At 33.0% G+C, this 21,168-nt stretch overlaps 2 protein-coding genes across 3 annotated transcripts in view; both read left to right on the top strand.

The window, feature by feature from the left end:
* The window catches only part of LOC126890108 (uncharacterized), a 29,607-nt gene extending 22,944 nt beyond the window's left edge, over window positions 1–6,663 (top strand). Inside the window, exon 2 of the mRNA XM_050658956.1 lies at window positions 6,524–6,663. Within this exon, the coding sequence (XP_050514913.1) occupies window positions 6,524–6,663 (140 nt within the window). The remainder of the gene's footprint in view (window positions 1–6,523) is intronic.
* A 13,901-nt stretch (window positions 6,664–20,564) lies between these two features.
* Window positions 20,565–21,168, top strand: part of LOC114333319 (cytokine-like nuclear factor N-PAC) — a 105,442-nt gene continuing 104,838 nt past the window's right edge. The window contains exon 1 of one of the 2 annotated variants that reach the window (XM_028283177.2): window positions 20,565–20,729. The gene's annotated coding sequence lies outside the window, so the exon portion shown is untranslated. Of the gene's footprint in view, window positions 20,745–21,168 lie in introns of both variants that reach the window. The other variant, XM_028283178.2, reaches the window with a different exon arrangement.

Genomic DNA, 21,168 nt, shown 5'->3' with positions numbered 1-21,168 from the left:
TTTAAGGCTTTAAAATTAAGATCTTTCAATACCAAACATAAAAAAACTTTGTAGAGCCCTATTGGTGGACGTGTTGCTTAGATATTATAACTTGTTTATAAAAAGGGGTCAAATGTCGAAGTCTATAACTTTTTGAAAAAAATTCGTAGAAAGTTAATCCAAGATCCACTCTCCTTCTAAAGACTAATATTTTCATATTCTGTTGTAAATAAATGCGTAAAACATTTTTCAACCTCTTACTTCGGGTTTGAAAATAAGGGGCCAAATTTCGTTATAAACATTTAGAACTGAAGCCGCCCCTGTACACCTTATGAGTTTCTAACTTGCAGATTATTGTTGCTGAGGACAAAATAAAGATTCGAAACAAAATAAAAAATTTTTTACGACCAAACGAAGCCGGGATAATTGTTTTTGTTTTGTTAAATCGTAGTGACTTTATTTATAACAATTAAGAAATTATTTCACAGTCATTGACTAAAGAAGACTTATATTATCTTAAAATAAAAATTATTTTAAACGAAAATTACATTTTATTATTAAAAATGATTTTTAAAATGTAGTGGAGGTTTATTTTTCTTTAGGAATGTGATTTATTGTGTCGGTTGCCCTTAGCAACGGTTAGCAACTTATAGTACATTGAATCACGGTTTTTGCTCCAAATTTTAGAGCACCGTTTGGATTGACATAAAATTTGACAAACACATAGATAACATGTCAAAGAATAAAAATGATATTGGGCCTCTGTGTGCTTTTGCCCTAGGGGTGACTTTCACCCCTTATAAGTTGTTAAAACATATACGTTAAAAATAAGCCCGGAAATGGATAAAACGACTAATTATAAGCAACTTTTATTCTATAGCATTTTTTCATTAAGTTAATAATTTTCGAGTTATTTGCGAGTAAATACGTTCATTTTTCAACAAAAAAAAAACACGTTTTTAGGCGGTTCTTAGGAAATAACTCAAAAAGCAAGTATTTTATTGAAAAAACATTCTACAAAAATATAGCACATTAAAGATTGAAAAAATTATGTATGTTCGAACTCACTAGACCTAGCACAAGCAAAGTTCTACCTAATCAAAAATAGGTTCATGTCCGTCAAATTTCAAAGTGAATATTTCAACGTGAAATAATCAGAAAATGATGCACTTTTTGGAGAAAACTCATTAAAACTTTTTTAAAGTGTTTAACAAAATATTATTTTTTGTTTTTTAAAATAGTTTCTAGTATCAGAAGTAAGCAAGTTACGCTCAAAATAACGTTGATCTCATTTTGTCAAAAAAAATTCGGGAAAATCACCCCCTAATTACCATCTTAAATCAAATTAATCGTTACCGCTTCACAAGTTACTTTGCCCATGTATTATTTATATGATCTGTAAGTATCATCGGTTCAAAGGGCTTATTTAAATAAAATTGGTTTTAAAGTAAATCTGTTTTAATTTCTAATTTTGAAAAAAATTTTTTTTTTCAAAGTAACTTAAAATTTATTAGTATGACCAAAAATTACAAAGAGTAAAAAAATGTAGTTTTCTGAATATTTTGAATTTTTTGTTTTTTTTTTCTTGTAAGTTGCTATAGGTTGCTAACCGTTGCTAAGGGCAACCGCCACAATAAATCATATTCCTAAAGAAAAATAAACCTCCACTGCACTTTAAAAATCATTTTTAATAATAAAATGTAATTTTCGTTTAAAATAATTTTTATTTTAAGATAATATAAGTCTTTCTTTAGTCAATGACTGTGAAATAATTTCTTAATTGCTATAAATAAAGTCACTACGATTTAAGAAAACAAAAACTCGGCTTCAGTTGGTCGTAAAAAATTTTTATTTTGTTTCGAATCTTTATTTTGTTTTCAGCAACAATAATATGTAAGTTAGAAACTCATTAGATGTACAGGGGCGGCTTCAGTTCTAAATGTTTATAACGAAATTTGCCCCCTTACTTTCAAACCCGAAGTAAGAGGTTGAAAAATATTTTACGCATTTATTTATATCAGAATATGAAAATATAAGTCTTTAGAAGGAGAGTGGATCTTGGATTAACTTTCTAAGAATTTTTTTCAAAAAGTTATAGACTTCGACATTTGACCCATTTTTATAAACAAGTTATAATATCTAAGCAACACGTTCACGAATCGGGCTCTACAAAGTTTTTTTATGTTTGGTATTGAAAGATCTTAATTTTAAAGCCTTGAAAAATAAATAAACGTTATTTTTACAATAAATAATGGAATTGCAAAAAACGGCCATTTTGGACATTTCGCATGCTGTTTTGCAATAACGGATTAACCAAATTAAACTTGTCATAACTCAAATTATAGGTTATTTAATTTACTACAATTTTCTATTTAAAAGTTTTTCTCTAAAATGAACATCCTAAGCTGCAAAATTAAAAATCTTTAAAAATTGCAAATTTAACTAGTGAAAAACGTCATAAATAAAAAACATTCTAAAATTTTTGGTTACATTTTAGTAGAAGTTATTCCTGGCATCGTCCTTTACAACACCTGATAGGTTTCAAAAATTCCTGAATTATATCACGTTGTTTCACCCAGAGCCTGGAGTATTTATACAAAAATAATTTTAATACTGACCTTCTCTGTGTTAGGAACGAACCAAAGCTGAAGATACCAAATTTGGAATAAAGTTAAAAAAAAATAATAAAAGATAAACCCGCTATCAAGAATATTTCGATTAAGGACATTAAAATATTTATGATACGGGTCACTATTTTAGTTGACAATTTTGAAATTTTTATCTAATGGTTTAATATTAAGTCACAAACTTGCAAATAACTTATTAATACAATCTACAAACACATGAGTATCACTTCTTCCGTGGTTGTATTATGAAGTATCTATTTTCAGGACCGGCGATGACGGGCCTGCAAGGGATGCACTGCAGGCGGGCGCCCCAGTTTGGGGGGCGCCAAAATGAGCGTTTTTCTGCTGGTGTTATGCAAAATCATAGAAAAATTAATTTTTTAAATGTGGTTTCCAGTTAAAAAAATTCCAGTCATAATTCGCTTATCCGTGTTTGTTGCACAAAAAAATTAAAAGTCATAATTCGCTAATCCGTGTAAAAATAAAAAAATATTTTATTACAAGTTATATCACATTTACCTCTAAAGTAATCGTCAGCTACTTAGACTAAATACTTAATAGAGTAAATGCTATTTGGCCTTTAGGACATCAATTAGAAGAAATTTATTTTTAGAAATTTTACATAACAACTTTAATAATAAGATTAAACAAAAGCAAAAATTGTATGCCCTAAAGTTAAAGATTTTAAATTTATTTGCAGTTTAATAATTTGGTAAGATTTACTCAATAGAATTAATCAAGTAGTAAAGTTATTCAGGTGGAAAATATAAATATTTCGTTAGCTATTAAAAATTTTTTTTATTTACATAAAGTACCTCGACAACTATGGCCATTGGTACAAGAACACTAACATTAAATACATAATTAAATAACGAAAACATATAATAATTATATAACTTTAACTAATGACTATGGTATTAAATCTTCTTGTATAGCTGAGTAGTTTTTAAAAACGATATAGTTTTCATGATCTCTGTAGGGCTGTTGAGCATTTCTTTAACAGTAAGTTTCATATCAAGTAATGTATACAGGTTGGTGAAAGAGTTACATTCGGTGAGGACGTGTTTCACAGTCAGGAAAACATTGCAATCGAGGCAAGTTGGACGAGTTTCTGAGGACATCAAGAAACCATGGGTAAGTTTGGTGTGGTTAATTCGGAGTCTTCTAATAATCGATGCTTCTCTTCTAGTTAGAAAATCCAAGGAGAAATGACCAATGTATGGTTGGAGTTCGTGTAGAGTTGTTTTACTTTGTTGCCATAAGTTTTGCCAGGCATCATTTACTGACTTTTTGAAAACGAGTTTGAGATCGCTAGCTAGTTGAATTGTAGTTATTCCGGTATTGAGGTTGGTAGCTTCTTTGGCAAAATGATCTGCTGTTTCATTACCAGTAATTCCAGTATGAGAAGGTAGCCATATGAGAGAGACTGTTACATCTTGAGCAGAGAGATTTTGGAAGATGTCATGAATGTTTTGAACCAATGGATGGTCAGTAAAAATTGTATTGATTGAATGGATAGATGAAAGGGAATCTGTACAAATGGCAACATGTCTGTTTTGATGGGAGATGCATTGAAATGCCAACAGAACACTATATAGTTCACCTGTGAAAAACTCTACATGTTGAAGGTAGCCGAGAAGATCTTACAAGTTCATGTTTAGTGGTGACAGCACAGCCAACACCAGTGGTAGTTTTAGAAGCATCGGTAAACAGAATTAAATCATATGATTTTTTTTGTATGATTTCTAAAAATGCTTTCCTTACAAGACTGTTGGGTGATTCATGTTTGTTAAAGATGGTGAGGGAGATGTCTATTGAAGGAAGATGTTTAGTCCAGGGGGAAGAGAAGGAATAGGAAATGAACTAGTTAACCGGAGGTCAATATTTTTAAGTAGTGGAGTAATTAATTGAGGTATAGGTTTTATGGTAACATGTTGAACATTGTTAGTAGAAGAAGAGGTATTGGATGTGGTAATTAGAGAATGGACGGGATTAAAGGGATTTGCGGATGTTGATGCAGTATATGAAAGAAGAAGAGATTGCCGTCTTAGGGTGAGAGGAGGTTCATTGGATTCACGGTATATACTGTCGATAGGACTGGAGCGAAAGGCACCAAGGCATAAACGAAGTGCGCTATTATGAACAGAGTTTAATAAATCTATGTCAGATTTAGAGGCTGAGCAGTAGATAAAGCTTCCGTAGTCGAGCTTAGATCGGATGAGAGCTTTAGAGACTCTAAATAAAGTAGTTTCATCGGCACCCCAATGAAGATGACTAAGGGTTTTTAGAACGTTCAATCTTTTAAAACAATTAGTTTTAAGTTCATGGATGTGATTTTTCCAATTTAACCTGGAGTCAAATATCATACCTAGAATTTTACACTCATTAACAACAGATAGAGGGGAATCGTTGAATAAAATTTGGGGCACGGAAGTGGAGGTCCTTCTGGAAAATTTTATTAATTTGGATTTACTTTGAGAGAGTGATAATCCTAGTTTATTAGATCTATCTTGAAGAAGATTTACAGCACCTTGTAAAAGTTTACATGTGATGGGAACAGATTTACCATGACAGTAAATGATTAGGTCATCAGCGTATTGAACATATTTTATGGGAGCAGGAAATGACTTGCATAACTCGTTGACTGCAAGAATGAATAGAGTTGAACTTAATACAGATCCTTGAGGGACACCATGATTCTGAGGAAGAGATTGAGAAAGCTTACCGTTGACAAGGACTTTAAAGATTCTTCCAGTTAGAAAGTTTTTTATAAATGAGAGAATGTTACCATCCAAATTATAGTAGGATAATTTGTCAATTATTGCATTTCTAGAGATTGAATCAAAAGCTCCTTCAATGTCAAATATAGTTGCTACGACATCTTGATGATTATTGATTGCTTGAGATATGTGTGTTTGAAGAAGAACAAGGTTATCAAGAGTAGATCGGTGACGGCGGAAACCGGATTGAGCTTCAGGAAGAATATTATGTTTTTCAAGGAACCAAGTGAGTCTTTTATTTATCATTTTTTCAAGAAGTTTGCAAGTGGTACAAGTGAGAGATATTGGACGAAATGATTTAGGAGTTACGGAGGATTGATCAGGCTTTTTAATTGGAATAATTATAGAATTGCGCCAAATATCTGGGAATTTATGTTTGTTCCAGATAAGATTATAAATTTCGAGGAGTTTGGAGAGAGATGTATTGGAGAGATTTTTTTAAAAAGATATAAGGGATGTCATCGGGTCCAGCAGCAGATTTTCTACATGTAGATAAAGCAAATTTTAGTTCATGAAGGGTAAAGGGGGCGTTGATAAACATAACATCATTTGTAGTTGATAAGGATGTGGAGAAAAATTTAGACTGCAAATAACTGGGAGCGGAAACCGTATTACTTTTATTAAATTTATCTTGGAAATAATTTGCGAGTGTGTCGGAAATTACTTGGCTATCAGAGATAACTGAATTGTTGACAGTTAGGTGAGGAATCTTAAAGTTAGTTTTATTGCCTTGGATTTGTGAAATTTTCTTCCATATTTGAGTGGGGTTTGTATCGTGTCTTAGAGAGGAAGTGTAATTTTGCAATGAAGATCGTTTGCTTTGTTTGATAATGAATTTGGCTTTGGCTTTAAGTTGTTTGTGTAAAAGAAGATTTTGAGCGGTTTTATTTCGTCGATATCTATTTAAAGCATTTTTGGATAAACGAATGGCATTACTACAATCTGCGTTCCACCAGGGAACCATTTTGTGCGTAGACGAGATGGTTTTTTTTACCGATATGAGATTCGGCAGCAGTGAGTAAGCATTCGTTAAAAATATTTAGAGTTATGTTAATATCCTCAGAAATAGTTAAGGAAGATAATAATATATCGGTTGTTGAAGTAAATTCTGACCAATTATCGTTTTTAATGTTCCAGAAATTTCTAGTAGTGGTTTCCTTATAGGAGGAGCTAGATATAATGATGGGAAAGTGGTTGCTATCATGAAGATCATCAAAAACTTCCCAGGAGAGAGAAGGTGCAATTTTGGGATCACAAAGGCTAAGATCAATGGCTGAGAATGAACCTGATGAAATATTAAAGTGGGTATTGGATCCAGTATTTAACAGAAAGGTATCTGAACAATTTAGAACGTTTTCTATAACATTGCCTTTACCAAAAGTATGGGGTGAGCCCCAAATTCTGTTATGGGCATTAAAGTCACCAACAAGAAGGTACGGATGGGGAAGTTGAAATATTAAGTCGACTAACTCTTCTTCGTTGAGGGGATGGTCAGGAGGAATGTAAATGCTGCAAATAGTAATTTTGTTTGGACACCAAGCAGTAACCGCCACTGCTTCTAAATTTGTAGTTAAAGGCAGGAGGGAGGACTTTAAATCACTAGATACAAATATTGATGTACCACCGCTAGCTCTTGTACAGTTTGTGCGAATATGATGATATCCTTCAAAGTTTTTAAGTTTGCCTTGATGGTCGGTTTTAAAATTTGTTTCCTGGAGACAAAATATGTCGGGGTTATGGGAGGAAATAATCTTTTGAATTCTTTCTAGGCGAGGATAAAATCCATCGCAATTCCATTGTGTCACACTGAATGTAACTAATTTTGAGAAGGAATGGAGGAGTCAGTTGTGTTACCATCGTCATTGAGCAGTTCAGTGAAATCAAGTTCATCGGAATAGAGTTGTTGCTTTATTTTCTTCACAAGGCGAGTTATACGATTTTTTAAAGATCTTTCTTTGACATTGGTATGGATTAGGACGAGGTCTTTCATTAAGGACAGTACATCAGTGGTAAATTTAATGGCTTCAGATAGAGGGTCGTTGGTGCCAAAGGAGTTTTCAAGAAATGCACTAAGTTGGGTTACATTAAGTGAAAAGGATTCTGGGTTATCTTCATATAGTTTAATAATAATAGAGAGAGATTCTTGATTAATTTTGTAACAGTCATGATCAGTTGATTTGGATTTTTTTGCTTTCTTTTTGGCAGGTTTTTGTATAGAAGTTGATGAGGTCTCAGGTGGAAGTATTGAGTTAGGAATTGGAGGTGAAGTAGAAGTGGGTGATAGGAGTTGAGGTGAAACAAAGTTACTGTCAGTAAAACGTGGTCTTTTTTTGCCAATTTTTTGATTACTTAGCTCAAGATAGGAGGAAGGTGAAGGTATTTGTTCGGAAGATAAGTTAGAAACATTCGGAAAGGTGTAACAAGTAGTTAAAATGGCATGTGATGGTTGTTCAATATCTGATGAGTTCATTGGTATCGGAGGGGGCTCAAGGGAAGCAGAATATAAGCTGTCTTGAATATTGGGACATGACTCTGCATTATGTCCAACTTGTTTGCAAAGAAAGCATTCTAGTTTATCGGTTGATATAAATATTCTGTGAATTAAGTTATCAAAAGTTAAGTTAACGTAAGAAATAGGAGAGGTAAGTGTTAATCCTAGATCCTGAAGCGCTTTTTCAATTAAGGCGTGAGGAATTGACGGACTTACATTAGAAATTAATAACCTTTTGGTAGGTGAAACCAGTCTGCGTATTGGAATAACTGTTGAATTAACTGAAATATTTTGATGAGTACTAAGAAGACTATCAACTTGCAATGAAGAAGACAGGTAAATACATATACGACCATGGGAGATTCTAGATGCGAAGTGTACGTTTTTGGGTTTAACAATACTACCGACAGCTTTAATATAATCAAAGAGTACAGTATTGGGCAGAGAAGGCATGAGGATCGCTTGGTCTCGAGAAGGCACAGACAATGGAGGCAAGGGAAGCGATTTTGTAGAGGTAGCAGCTGCATAAGATTTGGGAACAGAAGTATTATTTTAATTATCGATATTGGATTGTATAACAGAAGTTGATGGGTCGGAGATTTGTGTGTGAGGTGAGTTTGAAGTTGGGTTTGACATGTTGCTGTGATCCTGGTTACCAAAACCACAAACAATAAGTAAAACCACAAAAAAAAAAAAAAAAAAAAAAAAAAAGGTAAATTTAAGCTCAGATTACAGTCTGTCAGTCTGTAACTCAGTGATAGGCTTAATAATTTCTCAAATAATTGGTAAATCAAATAATATTCACCTAACTTCCAGTCAGCAGTCAAATCATGGTACTTTCCACTATAACATTTCAAATATGTTAAAAACTCGTGTTAATCCGCTATTATCTAACGATCTGCACTCTGTGAATACCAAAACGTTAATGGAAATACTTTATTTCCTATCGAAAATCGATAAAAAATAATAATTTTTCGGAGCAACTCTTAAAACTTGACTAGTAGGTTTGACGTTTATTTGACAGTTGAGCTATTAAATTATCCAGAATTTAAATTATGTTTATGAATATCGACACGATAAAAATTATAACAAAACTTTGGAGGTTGCAAAACAATTAAGTGAAAATATAGGTATATGGAGAAACAGAATTCAAATCTATATTAGAAGTTCGACAGTTAAAAAGAAACGTCAAAAAGCTCATGAACAACCAGATGAACAACCTAAAACGGCAGAAGAGAGGGTTTTTATACCCTAGTTTTTTGTTTTTATACCCTTATACCTACTCCGTTATGCTCATTAACGAACGTTTTGACTTGTTAGAAAATCACTTTAATACGTAGCTTCAGGTTTTTATACAATCTGTTTGAGATAAATAACAAAGATTAAGAAAACACTGACAATTTACAAATAAGTTTGACGCACGGTGACAACAAAGGTGTTAACTCCATAGAACTTTTCGAGGAAATATTGATATACAGATATTTTTAGTACAAGTACAAATACGACAATACCAGTAAATCCATTAAAAATTTTAAAATTTATAATCTCAAATCAATTATCTTTTTCAAATTTTGCAATGCAATAGAATTTTATTCACGGCTCCAGTAAGCGTAGTGAGTGGCAAACACTCATTTTCTAAATTTTATGGATAATTTTGTAAAAATTTATATATGGAAAATAATTTTTTAAGATATTTACATCTTAATTATATTTTGTACCATTGCCAGAAGATAAAATATCTAATTTATAGTCCATCTTCAGGACTTGTAGCGAAAACAATTCCTGCTTCACACTTCATATTTTTTTGGGTTATTTATGAGAACAAATTCGAATCGAAGTTTCGAAATTCGTCAGTGGCTTGTAAGATTATCTTACGCTAATGATTATAAATGTAATAGGCGAACTGTCATTTTCAAAAATGAAAATTATTAAAAACGGTCACCGTTCGACATTGGCATAAAATAGACTAGCATTTTTAGTCCGTTCTTCAACGGTAAAATATCGCACAACCTCTAAATTTTAAAGAACCGTTTAGATTGACATGAAATTTGGCACACATAGCTAACATGTCAAAGAAAAAAAGTGATATTGTGCCGATATGTGCTTTTGCCCTGGGGGTGGTTTTCACCCCCTCTTGGTGGTGAAAAAATATTCGTCCAAAGTAAGTCAGGAAATGGATAAACTGGCTAATTTTAAGTAACTTTGGTTCTATAGAGTTTTTTCACTAAGTCAATACTTTTCGAGTAATTTGGCGGTGAATATGTTCATTTTTTCAACAAAATAACCACGCTTTTAGACGGTTTTTCGCAAATAACTCAAATAGTAAGTATTTTGTCGAAAAAACGTTCTCAGCAAAAATATAGCCTGTAGAAAAATTTTAAAAAATGGTGTATATATCACGTCTCTATAACTAGTAGAAGCAGAGTTATAGCTAATGAAAAATAGGTTCATATTCGTCAAATCCCAAATGGAATATTTTAACGTGAAATAACCAAAAAACGAAGCACATTTCGGGGAAAACTCATTACGACTTATTTAAAGTGTTTAAAACAAGCTTCATTTTTGCTTTATAAAAAAAATTTCTAGCATCAAAGTAAACAAGTTACGCTCAAAATAAAGTTAGTCCCTTTTTGTTTTGGTAAAAAATCGAGAAAATCACCCCCTAATTAGTATCTTAAATGAACTTAATCGTTACGACTTCACAAGTTTCTTGACTCGTGTATATATTGTTTATATGATCTGTAAGTTTCATCTGTTCAAAGTCCTTATTAATGAAAAGGCTGTAGTTAAAAGGGGTTGAACGAGTCACTGATCACGAATGTATGCAAATTTAGAAACACCAAATCTTAATCAATTTTTGTCTAACAGAAAAACAAAAGATACATGATATTCAGAAAAGCAATGCTGACTTTTTTTGTTTTTCATGATTTTTGGTATCTCTAACAATTTTTAAGTTATTTTGAAAAAAAGGATATTTTTCAAAATTAAAATTTTTAAAAATTTTACTTTGAAACCAAATTTTTTCAAAAATAAGCACTTTGAATCAATGAAACTTACAGATCATATAAACACAACATAAGTAAAATATTCCTTCCTTCCCGATATTTTTTTTGCCAAAACCAAAGGGACCAACTTTATTTTGAGCGTAACTTGCTTAAATTTAATGCTAGAAACTTTTTGTAAAAACAGAAATAAAGCTTTTTTAAACACTTTAAGTGAGTTTTAACGGAGTTTTCCTAAAAAAGTGCTTAATTTTTTGAATATTTCACGTCGAAATATTCTATTTGAAATTTTGTGAATATGAATCTATTTTTCATTGGCTATAACTCTGGTTCTACGAGATCCAGAGACCTAACGCGTACACCATTTTTTTACTTTTTTATAGACTATATTTTTGTTAAGAACGTTTTTTTCGACAAAATACTTACTTTTTGAGTTATTTGCGAAAAACCGTCTAAAAATGTGGTTAGTTTGTTGAAAAATTAACATATTCACTCGCAAATAACTCGAAAAGTGTTGACTTGGCGAAAAGCTCTATAGAACAAAAGTTACTTAAAATTAGTCAGTTTACCCATCTCCGGACTTATTTTGGACATATATTTTTTCAACCCCAAGAGGGGGTGAAAGTCACCCCCAGGGCAAAAGCACACATCGGCACAATATCACTTTTTTTCTTTGACATGTAAGCTATACGTATGCCAAATTTCATGTTAATCCAAGCGGTTCTTCAAAATTTAGAGCAAAAACCGTGAAAGAATGTACTATTTCCTCAATTATGACTATTGAGAATGATTTGCTCAAACATTTGTAAAGTGGAAGGTAGTTTTGTTTCTATGAAACTCAGAAAAGTTGTTTTATAATATTTATAAGGCTTTGAAAACTCAAGCTAAATTTAATCCATAATTATTTTTTATTTCATAAATTATGTAACAATAGGTAGTACACTATTCAATGAGCATGTAATGATGGGTATTACTCACGATGATGAAGTTTGCGACACGAGCCAAAGGTGAGTGTCGTTATTCGTCTGAGTGAGTAATAGCCATTACATGTGAGTAGAATACTATACTTTTTCTAAGACCTTCTTTTTTTTCATTATTAGAAAAATTATTATGCTTTAAATTAAATCGTTCGTTTATTAACTATAACAAAAAAAAATTAAAATAATTTTTTATTGGACAATTTAAGCAAAATTATATAAATAAACAGTTTCTTGACTATTTGTTTGTTTTATTTCTTCAAGCAACACGTTTTACAAAATGAAACAAAAATTTAAGTTTAAATCTACAAAATACCACTAATATATTAAAGGAATACCGCTCGGAGATGGAGGGGTTATCCCAGGTTTTGGAGGGAAAAGACAAAAGTTTTTTAAGGAGCCTCCTAGCTTGGGTTGCCTAGGGGCCTCAAGATTCTTAATCCGGGACTTGACCTTAACACTTTCGCTGCGTATTTTTGTAATGTAACGCAGTGGCGGCTCGTATCACTTTAAGTAGGTAGTGCCAGAATTCGGGCAGCTGCCTAAATTTTTAGTGACGGGTTCACGATATTGTCAAAGAAGGTATAAAATAGAAATTTAAAAAAATAGATACGGATACTTTTACATTATGTAGGTATATACCATTTCTGGGGTGTCAAGAAATTTAAACATTTAAAATGCATTCAAGGATTGATTTGACATCATGTCCGTCCAACAAGTAAAATCTCCAAAACCTCTCAACTTATCGCCCTTTACACAAATATCGGAAACTATAACTAACTGAAATTCACCAGCGACGCGACGTCTGTCGTTTCATCGGCAATCACTGCAACACAAAGGTAATTTTCAATTTCTTTCCTTACTTCCTCGTGATAAACATCTAAGATGCACTGAAGGAATTCATTTTGTGTTGTTTTGAGGTACATGCTTTTAAAGATTTGGAACTTTGAATATGAACCTAAGTCGTTGTCTAATTCGGCTAACATTGAACAGTTCCATAAAGATACCTCTATTTTCTGAATTTTCCTTTTCGTCGTGGTTTCTGAAAACTAACTCGAAAGCTCCACAAAACCATATAGATATAATTTTTAATTTGAAGAGTACATGGGAAAAACAAGGAATGTCACTTTTTCATGAATTTCGGCTTTTCTCGCTATGTGGTAGCAAAAACTGAGTACTATCGACTAGACTATCGATTCAGAACAATAACCAGAAAGATCAATCTATATAAATTTTTTAAGAATTTGTATCCAGGCAAAAGAGCAGGATTGTCCGCACGCCACTGGAGAAAAATAAGGAATGTTAGCAGTTTTTTGGTGCATTACTAAATTAATAACTTAATATAGATTAATATTATATTAAGATTATAGACCAATAATTGCTAGAATTCTGCTAAGAATCTCTTAAGTACTTTTTAGATATCATAAGAATTAAACCTTTATTGGTGTTTATCTCAATATGTATAAAATTTGACATTCCTTGTTTTTCTCCTGTACTCTTCATTTGATTCAAAACATATCGATCCTTTATCCACTTCTTGTTCATTGTGTTTAATTAGACTTCACGATAAGCTGAATTTAACTCGGGTTTTATTAAAAATTAAAAAAATTTTAATTACTTAAAAATATAATTAGACCGGGCAGTATCGTCGCCCCCCTAGCGCAATTATTCCGATTCGATTTTTTTGCACAAACCTACTCAAAAAGAGGTCCTTATAACATATCCACAGGGTGTCGGGCGGTGCCGTGGTCGAAAAATGTTTTAAACAATTTTTTTAATCAAATTCACGAAAATAATTTTTTTATTTCCAACAATTTTTTTTGATAATTTGGGTCATTCTGAGCAAAAAAGGTCTCCTGTCATTTTTCTCTAAAATTGACTGTTGTCGAGTTATACGCGATTAAAAATTTGAAAAATGCGAAAATGGCCATTTTCAAGGCTTCATAACTCGATTAAAAATTATTATTATGAAATTCAAAAAGTGACAAAATCAAGATTCAAATATCTTCCTTAACGTCTTGAAGAGATTTTTGGCATTATTTTATTACAAAGCTGTTACTTTTAGTTATTAACAATTATCGCTATAGTCCAACTCTATCGTCACCCCCGTTAGCGGAACTATTTCGATTAGATTTTTTTTGCACAAACTTACTCAAGAAGAGGTCCTTATAACATATCCACAGGGTGCCGGCCGGTGCCGTGGTCTCAATATTGTTTAAACAATTTTTTTAAACAAATACACAAAAATAATTTTGTCATTTCCAACAATTTTTTTTAGATAATTTGGGTCATTCTGAGCAAAAAAGGTCTCGTCATTTTTCTCTAGAATTGGCTGTTGTTGAGTTATGTGCGATTAAAAATTTGAAAATTGCGAAACTGGCCATTTTTAAGGCTTAATAACTCGATTAAAAATTATCACTATGAAATTCAAAAAGTGGCCACATCAAAGTTTTAAATCCCTTCTTCAAGGTTCTGAAGAGATTTTTTTCATTATTTTATCACCAAGCTGTTCCTTTTAATTATTCACAATTAGCGCTATAGTCCAGCTGTATCAACGCCCCCGTTAGCGAAACTATTTCGATTAGATGTTTTGCACAAACTTACTCAAAAAGAGGTCCTTATAATAAATCCACGGGGTGCCAGGCGGTACCTTGGCCGAAAAATTGTTTATCAATTTTTCGACCACCGGCCGGCACTCTGGATATGTTATAAGGACCTATTTTTGAGTAAGTTTGTGCAAAATAATCTGATCGAAATTGTTCCGCTAACGGGGGCGACGATACAGTTAGACAATAGCGCTAATTGTTAATAACTAAAAATAACAGCTTTGTAATAAATTAATGACAAAAATCTCTTCAGAACGCTGAAGAAGGTATTTGAGTCTTGATTTTGTCACTTTTTCAATTTCATAATAATCATTTTTGATCGAGTTATGAAGCCTTGAAAATGGCCATTTTCGCATTGTTCAAATTTTTAATCGCGTACTTATTTTGGAAATTTTTCGCGTATTTTGGAAATAAAAAAATTATTTTTGTGAATTTGTTTAAAAAAAAATGTTTAAAAAATTTTTCGACCACGGCACCGCCCGGCACCCTGTGGATATGTTATAAGGACCTCTTTTTGAGTAAGTTTGTGCAAAAAAATCGAATCGGAATAATTGCGCTAGCGGGGGCGACGATACTGCCCGGTCTAAATAGTTTATAATAAAAACTTTAATCATTAAAAATGTAATAATTATAAATACAAAAACGAGCGAGCGAGCGCGTAAAGAAACTCGAAAATATAATGTACTACCCTGTACGAGAATCTTTTTGCATCTACGATCCACTATTCACTATGATCATAGTAAAAAATATTAGGTCTACCTTGAGCCAGGCACGAAGAGTCTAATTTAAAAGTGTATTAAAAGTGCAATATACTATCTCTGTCACTTACATAGAATACACGTAAAATCTTTCTCTTTTCAGCCGAGCCATCTAGGACGATGGCTCCGAGCCTCTTTTGGCATGATGCGATCATCCCGTCCGCTGTGAGTGGCGACTGTGGCGAGGGTTGTACTACACTGCACAGTTGCCAGATTGTATATAATTTATAAAGAGAAAAGAAATACGCACAAAAAATGAAAGGGCATTAAAACGGTTTAAAGATAAGAAATATGTTTCTGCATAAAAATAAGGTGGTGCCATGGCTCCATGGCACTACCTCACCGGCCGCCACTGAGGTAACGTAGGTGAGCACATGTCGCTCATCGGCGACATCAGCACTGGAGAGTGAAACCGAATGTCGGCGATTAGCGACATATATACGCATAGAACGTGTTAAGATAATTCGCCAACGCCCTGTAGGTGCATAAGAAGAAGACTATGTTCTATAACAGGAAGCCGAGTTACTATCGAAAAAGCCTCGAATAATACTTCTTATTTTGCAATTTGCCTCATGCAATAATTTTACAATGTTTTGAATTCCAATTTTATCTCTTCTAGTTTACGAGCTAGAGCCTTATAAACGATTTTATAGATAAAGAAATTGTTTATAACAATTGTTTGACCACTTGAATCGAAATCCACCCTCGAAATTCGTAACCAGCAGCCAAAAATTCATAAGAAATAAAAAAACTAAGTTTTCAATCTAATAGCACATAAAACAACATCCAAAAATGTTATTCTACATCCCACCAGACTCAAAACAATGGGAACCTTCTCTGGTAACACCTCCGAGGCTTCTACAATTTGCAAGCCATAACGGATGCTAAGACTAAGGAAGATGAGGGAATCCTACAATTTATAATTCACGTCCCATCTGCTCAGCGCGGTAAAGTTCCAACGAGAATGGTTCCCTTCGTACTCCAATCAGAGTAAACATGTAAATCGAAAATAAATAACCATTTTCAATTTCGATGCAACACGAAACTACAGCCGTATCATTATTCCAGTTCAATCAGAGAGTGCAGCAAGCACCTCTACCGGTTCTAAACTTAATAATCTCTCATCAGGAGGCGCATATGCTGCTCTCTCTGACCCAACTAGGACAAACCCCGGCGTGCAGTCACGGATTGCAACGAAAGAAATGGCAGGGATGTCATTTCTTTCGGATTTCTTTCGTTGCAATCCGTGACTGCACGCCGGGGTTTGTCCTAGTTGGGTCAGAGAGAGCAGCATATGTGCCTCCTGATGAGAGATTAATAAGTTTCGAAACGGGTAGAGGTGCTTGCTGCACTCTCTGATTGAACTGGAATAATGATGCGGCTGTAGTTTCGTGTTGCAACGAAATTGAAAATGGTTATTCATTTTTGATTCATAAAGAAATACTTGGGTTTGCTCATCAGAATTAAAAAGGCGACTGTGACCTGTGACCTAGCTGGTACAGAGACTAAACTAATAGATGTAAAAAAGAATAAATCACAGACTACAGTAAACCTAACATCGTGCCCGACCAATCACAGCAAACGAACGATAGTGACACAGAACAGAAAAACCTAACATCGTACCCGACCAATCACAGCAAACGAACGATAGTGACACAGAACAGAGAGTAGTGGAATCTCTACTTTTTGCATTTTGTGAGGTTATGACTGTGTGTTTACCCTTAGACAAGGAAAAAAGAGTTGTGTTTACCAGTGATATGGGCTTAGAGCATGGAAAATTTTTTCTCTCTCGAAAAAATTTTCCATGCTCTAAGGATATGGGAGAGAGGGGATACGACATAAGGGATAATTTTGTATTTACTAAATGGGACCACTTGATTTGACACTTTTGTGCTACATCCAATATGGCGACGGGCAGGTTTTTATACGTTATATATGGAATATGTTATTAATTAGTCATTAGAATTATTAATTATTTATATATTTATATAATATAATATAATTTTATAATTATATATTTTATACAGAGCAGAATATACTACCAAAGAGTTGTTCCGCCATATTGGATGGAGCGTTTTTGCGAGTGAAACTGAGCCCATCTACTTCACCGTATGCCGCATCCCCTCCCTCCCACATCACTGGTGTTTACCATAATATTTAATTACCCAAAACTGACCCAAAACTTTGTATAGGGCTTTTCATCGATTGTCATTTGTTTCGAGCTTCTGTCATATGTTGTATAATCTGTGTATAATATTAATATACACGGATCATACGACATGTGACAGAAGCTCGAAACAAATGACTGTGAATGAAAAGCCCTATTAGCAAGAAATTATGGATTCATTCATGTACTCCATCAATTTCAACAAACTATGAAGGAGCTCTCTGCCATATTTGCAGCAAAATATTTAAAATATATAAATCACCCGATTTTAAAGGCGAAATTACACGGTTCAACCGAATTGAATTCACTTTGGTGGAATGGAGCAGTAGTGAAAGGAATGCTATGGCGAAATTACACGGTTCACTTTTGCCTTTATAATTTGGATGAAGCAACCAAATTGATCCATGTAAACATAAAAGTGAATCATTCAGGGCCGGTTGTTCGAACGCTAATCAACATTGATCACTATCAAATATTTAATTACTGTCACAACTGTCAATGTCAACTTTGGTTGGGTTGCTGAAAACATAGTTAATTATAATTATAAGATTAGTTAGTCAATTAAAATAACAATTATTAACATAATTGATTAACTAATTTCATAAATGTCATAAATAATTATGTTTTCGGCAACCCAACCAAAGTTGACATTGACAGTTGTGACAGTAATTAAGTATAGGGCTTTTCATCGATTGTCATTTGTTTCGAGCTTCTGTCAAATGTTGTATAATCTGTGTATAATATTAATATACACGGATTATACGACATATGACAGAAGCTCGAAACAAATGACTGTGAATGAAAAGCCCTATTTGATAGTGATCAATGTTGATTAGCGTTCGAACAACCGGCCCTAAATGTCGTTGAATGTTGTCTTTCAATGACATTGGAAGAATTGAACATGCTCAATATTTTCACTTTTAGCGTTCAATTTTCAACGCGGTTGAACGGTAAATGAATGTGTAAACACAAGAATTGACCGATTCACTTTTACAGCATATTATTATGGAAGGAAGAGCACACGCTTCTGTTCTTGGAACATTTTAAAAAGTTTTCGTGTCTATGGAATTATAAAACAGAGGGTTATAAAAACCGATATTGTGGTGGAAATGTTATTAAATTGTTAAATGAAGATTTGAACATTAGGTATAACCGAAGAAGACATAAAATTGAAAATTAAAAGCATCCGTAGTCGTTAGGTGTACTTGTGATGTGAGTGTGAGTTAACAAAGATAAAACGATCAACCATAAGCGGCTACTAAGGCTTGTCTTCTTAATAGATACCCATGATCGCACCCACCAACATCGACGTTTCCTTAGCTTCTTTTTAGATAATTATTTTATTAAATGATCACATATTAATGCAACTCATTAACACATGAATTCATTCGACAACATCATTCGAAGAATATGTGTTGAATAGTTCACTTTCCAGACACCGTGTAAATAGCATTGCTTTCACTTCTGCTCCATTCAACCAGAGTGAATAATTCAATTCGGTTGAACCGTGTAATTTCGCCTTAACCGAATTTCTTTGGTTGTCAACAATAGTGACCGTATATTTTAATATAGAGGTCCAGTGCAAGTGACACCATTTTACTCGATTTTACGTCACACTCGATGGTATCGATATCTTTTATCCAGAATGATTATTAAAACCTTTTTAAATCAGCTTAAAACTTTTACTATTTGCTCTGGGCCTAGATTCCGTGCACTGTAGATATCTACAGTCGCTTTCTGTCGATGGCAATTGTCATGAAAATATTTGAATTTTTAGTTTTAATTCAAATATTTTCTTGTTTTACTAAAGGCGCAGTCTCTCTTATGCGATTGTCGCATGCGTTTGACGCAAGCAGCAGTCGCAAGCGATGTTCTGTGCACTCCTCAAATGTAAACTTTATACGGCCGGTCTGTCTTGTGCGTCCGACGCGAGGAATCGCATGCGCCTGCTGCATCGACTGGTGATGATAGCAGTGCTTTGCAGTGACTGCATGCGTCCATTTCATAAAACAACAAAAAATTTGACATAGAATTTAAAAGTTTGTTGTTTATTGTTTATCAAATTATGATAATGAGGTTCGAGGTTAAAAAGCTTTATTAATTAATATTTTAATAATACGTAATTTCCAGATATAAATAAGCAATGCTGTTGTTTTCATAATTGCACAGGGAATAAACATTTTGTACTAACCTTAATGTGACACCAAGTTTTTCTTCTGGTGTTATATATAGTGTTATCACTCTCTTTACCATTCTTGTAGGAGATTTCGTTATGTCTTCCTTAATAGCACATAACAAGAAATGGAGCTGGTTCTTCGTCACGCGAAAGAAACTATGAAACTTGGTCTCATTATCAACCATATATTTACTTATTAAATTGGTTTGGTATCCTTCTTCAACCCTATTCACATACATTTCATCAGTTTTACTCTTTTTGGTTTACCTTCATCTGAGAGCATCATTTTTAAAATGTTCTCCTCCAATTCTTGCTCTTTTAATATGTGAAGATAAACCTGTCTCTGTAGATGCACCAATTATATTATTATTATCACTAAATTAATTACTACTTACTACTATTACTACTACCTACTAATTATAAATTACTAAATATTACTACATATTATTATAAATGACTAATGAATATTATTAATTACTAAGTTATTACCATTATTATAAATTACTAAATATTCCTATTATTATTAATTACTAAGTATTACTATAATTATAAATTACTAAATATCAATATTATTATAAATTACTATGAAGCAATGTTACTGTCATTGGTGCTATTAGATAATATATAACATATTATTTTTAAAATTCCCGCTTTTCATCAGCTGTTATATCTGATGCGTCGGATGCGTCTAAACGCACAAGAGAGACCACCCCAACCACTGCGTTAATTGCTTGCGACTGCTGCTTGCGTCGAACGCATGCGACAATCGCATAAGAGAGACTGCGCCTTAAGTGTCACTTCAGCATCAATTAGAGTATAACCTAGCAAAACTAGAAAATAATTCAATTAAAGCTAAAAATTCAAATATTTTCATGACACGTGACATCGATAGAAGGCGACTGTAGATATCTACAGTGCACGGATTGACCGTTAGATGTTATCGATACTTATCTCGAAACTGACGATCTCCCTAAATCGAAAACAATATCGATACTTTGTGACCTCTAAACGCCACAGATTTTATTTGACACTATTTCTATTTGACAGATTATACATATCGAAGCGTCGTTGGTTGGTTTGTCCTGTTTCTGTTTATTTAAATGGAATGGTTTGTTGTCTTGTGATTCAACAAAACCCTTGTTGTTAAATACTGGACTTATTCCTAAGTGAGTTGTTCAAAGGTATTTAAATTGCCGTTACTTTAGGTTTACCTAGCATAATTACAACTAAAATGTAGGTACAGAGAGCACATTTTTGAATGCTATGTAGTGACTAGATATTTACAATGCAACTTTTTGCGTAATCGTTGTTCAATACTTATCCTAAAACTGTATAATAGTTTTAATTGTTATGTAAGTTCCTGTGGGAAATAAACTACCACAGGAAACAATTTGAGTCAACACAACCTCAATCTCATATCAAAACAAGCAATTATGTACATTCCAGAAGTTATAAATATGCTTTTTAGATATGCATTCGAATTTATCTACAGTAATTAACTCAATTATCATGTTGTTGTATCAATATATGCTTATATTGTGATTCAAAATTATACCTGTTGCAATTATTGTATATAAATGATCAATCTTTATTACAATGTCCAGC

The sequence above is a fragment of the Diabrotica virgifera genome, chromosome 8 (genome assembly GCF_917563875.1).
Source record: "Diabrotica virgifera virgifera chromosome 8, PGI_DIABVI_V3a".
Taxonomy (NCBI): domain Eukaryota; kingdom Metazoa; phylum Arthropoda; class Insecta; order Coleoptera; family Chrysomelidae; genus Diabrotica; species Diabrotica virgifera.
The sequence above is the reverse complement of the archived record's forward strand: the minus strand, read 5'-3'. Positions and strand labels throughout refer to the sequence as shown.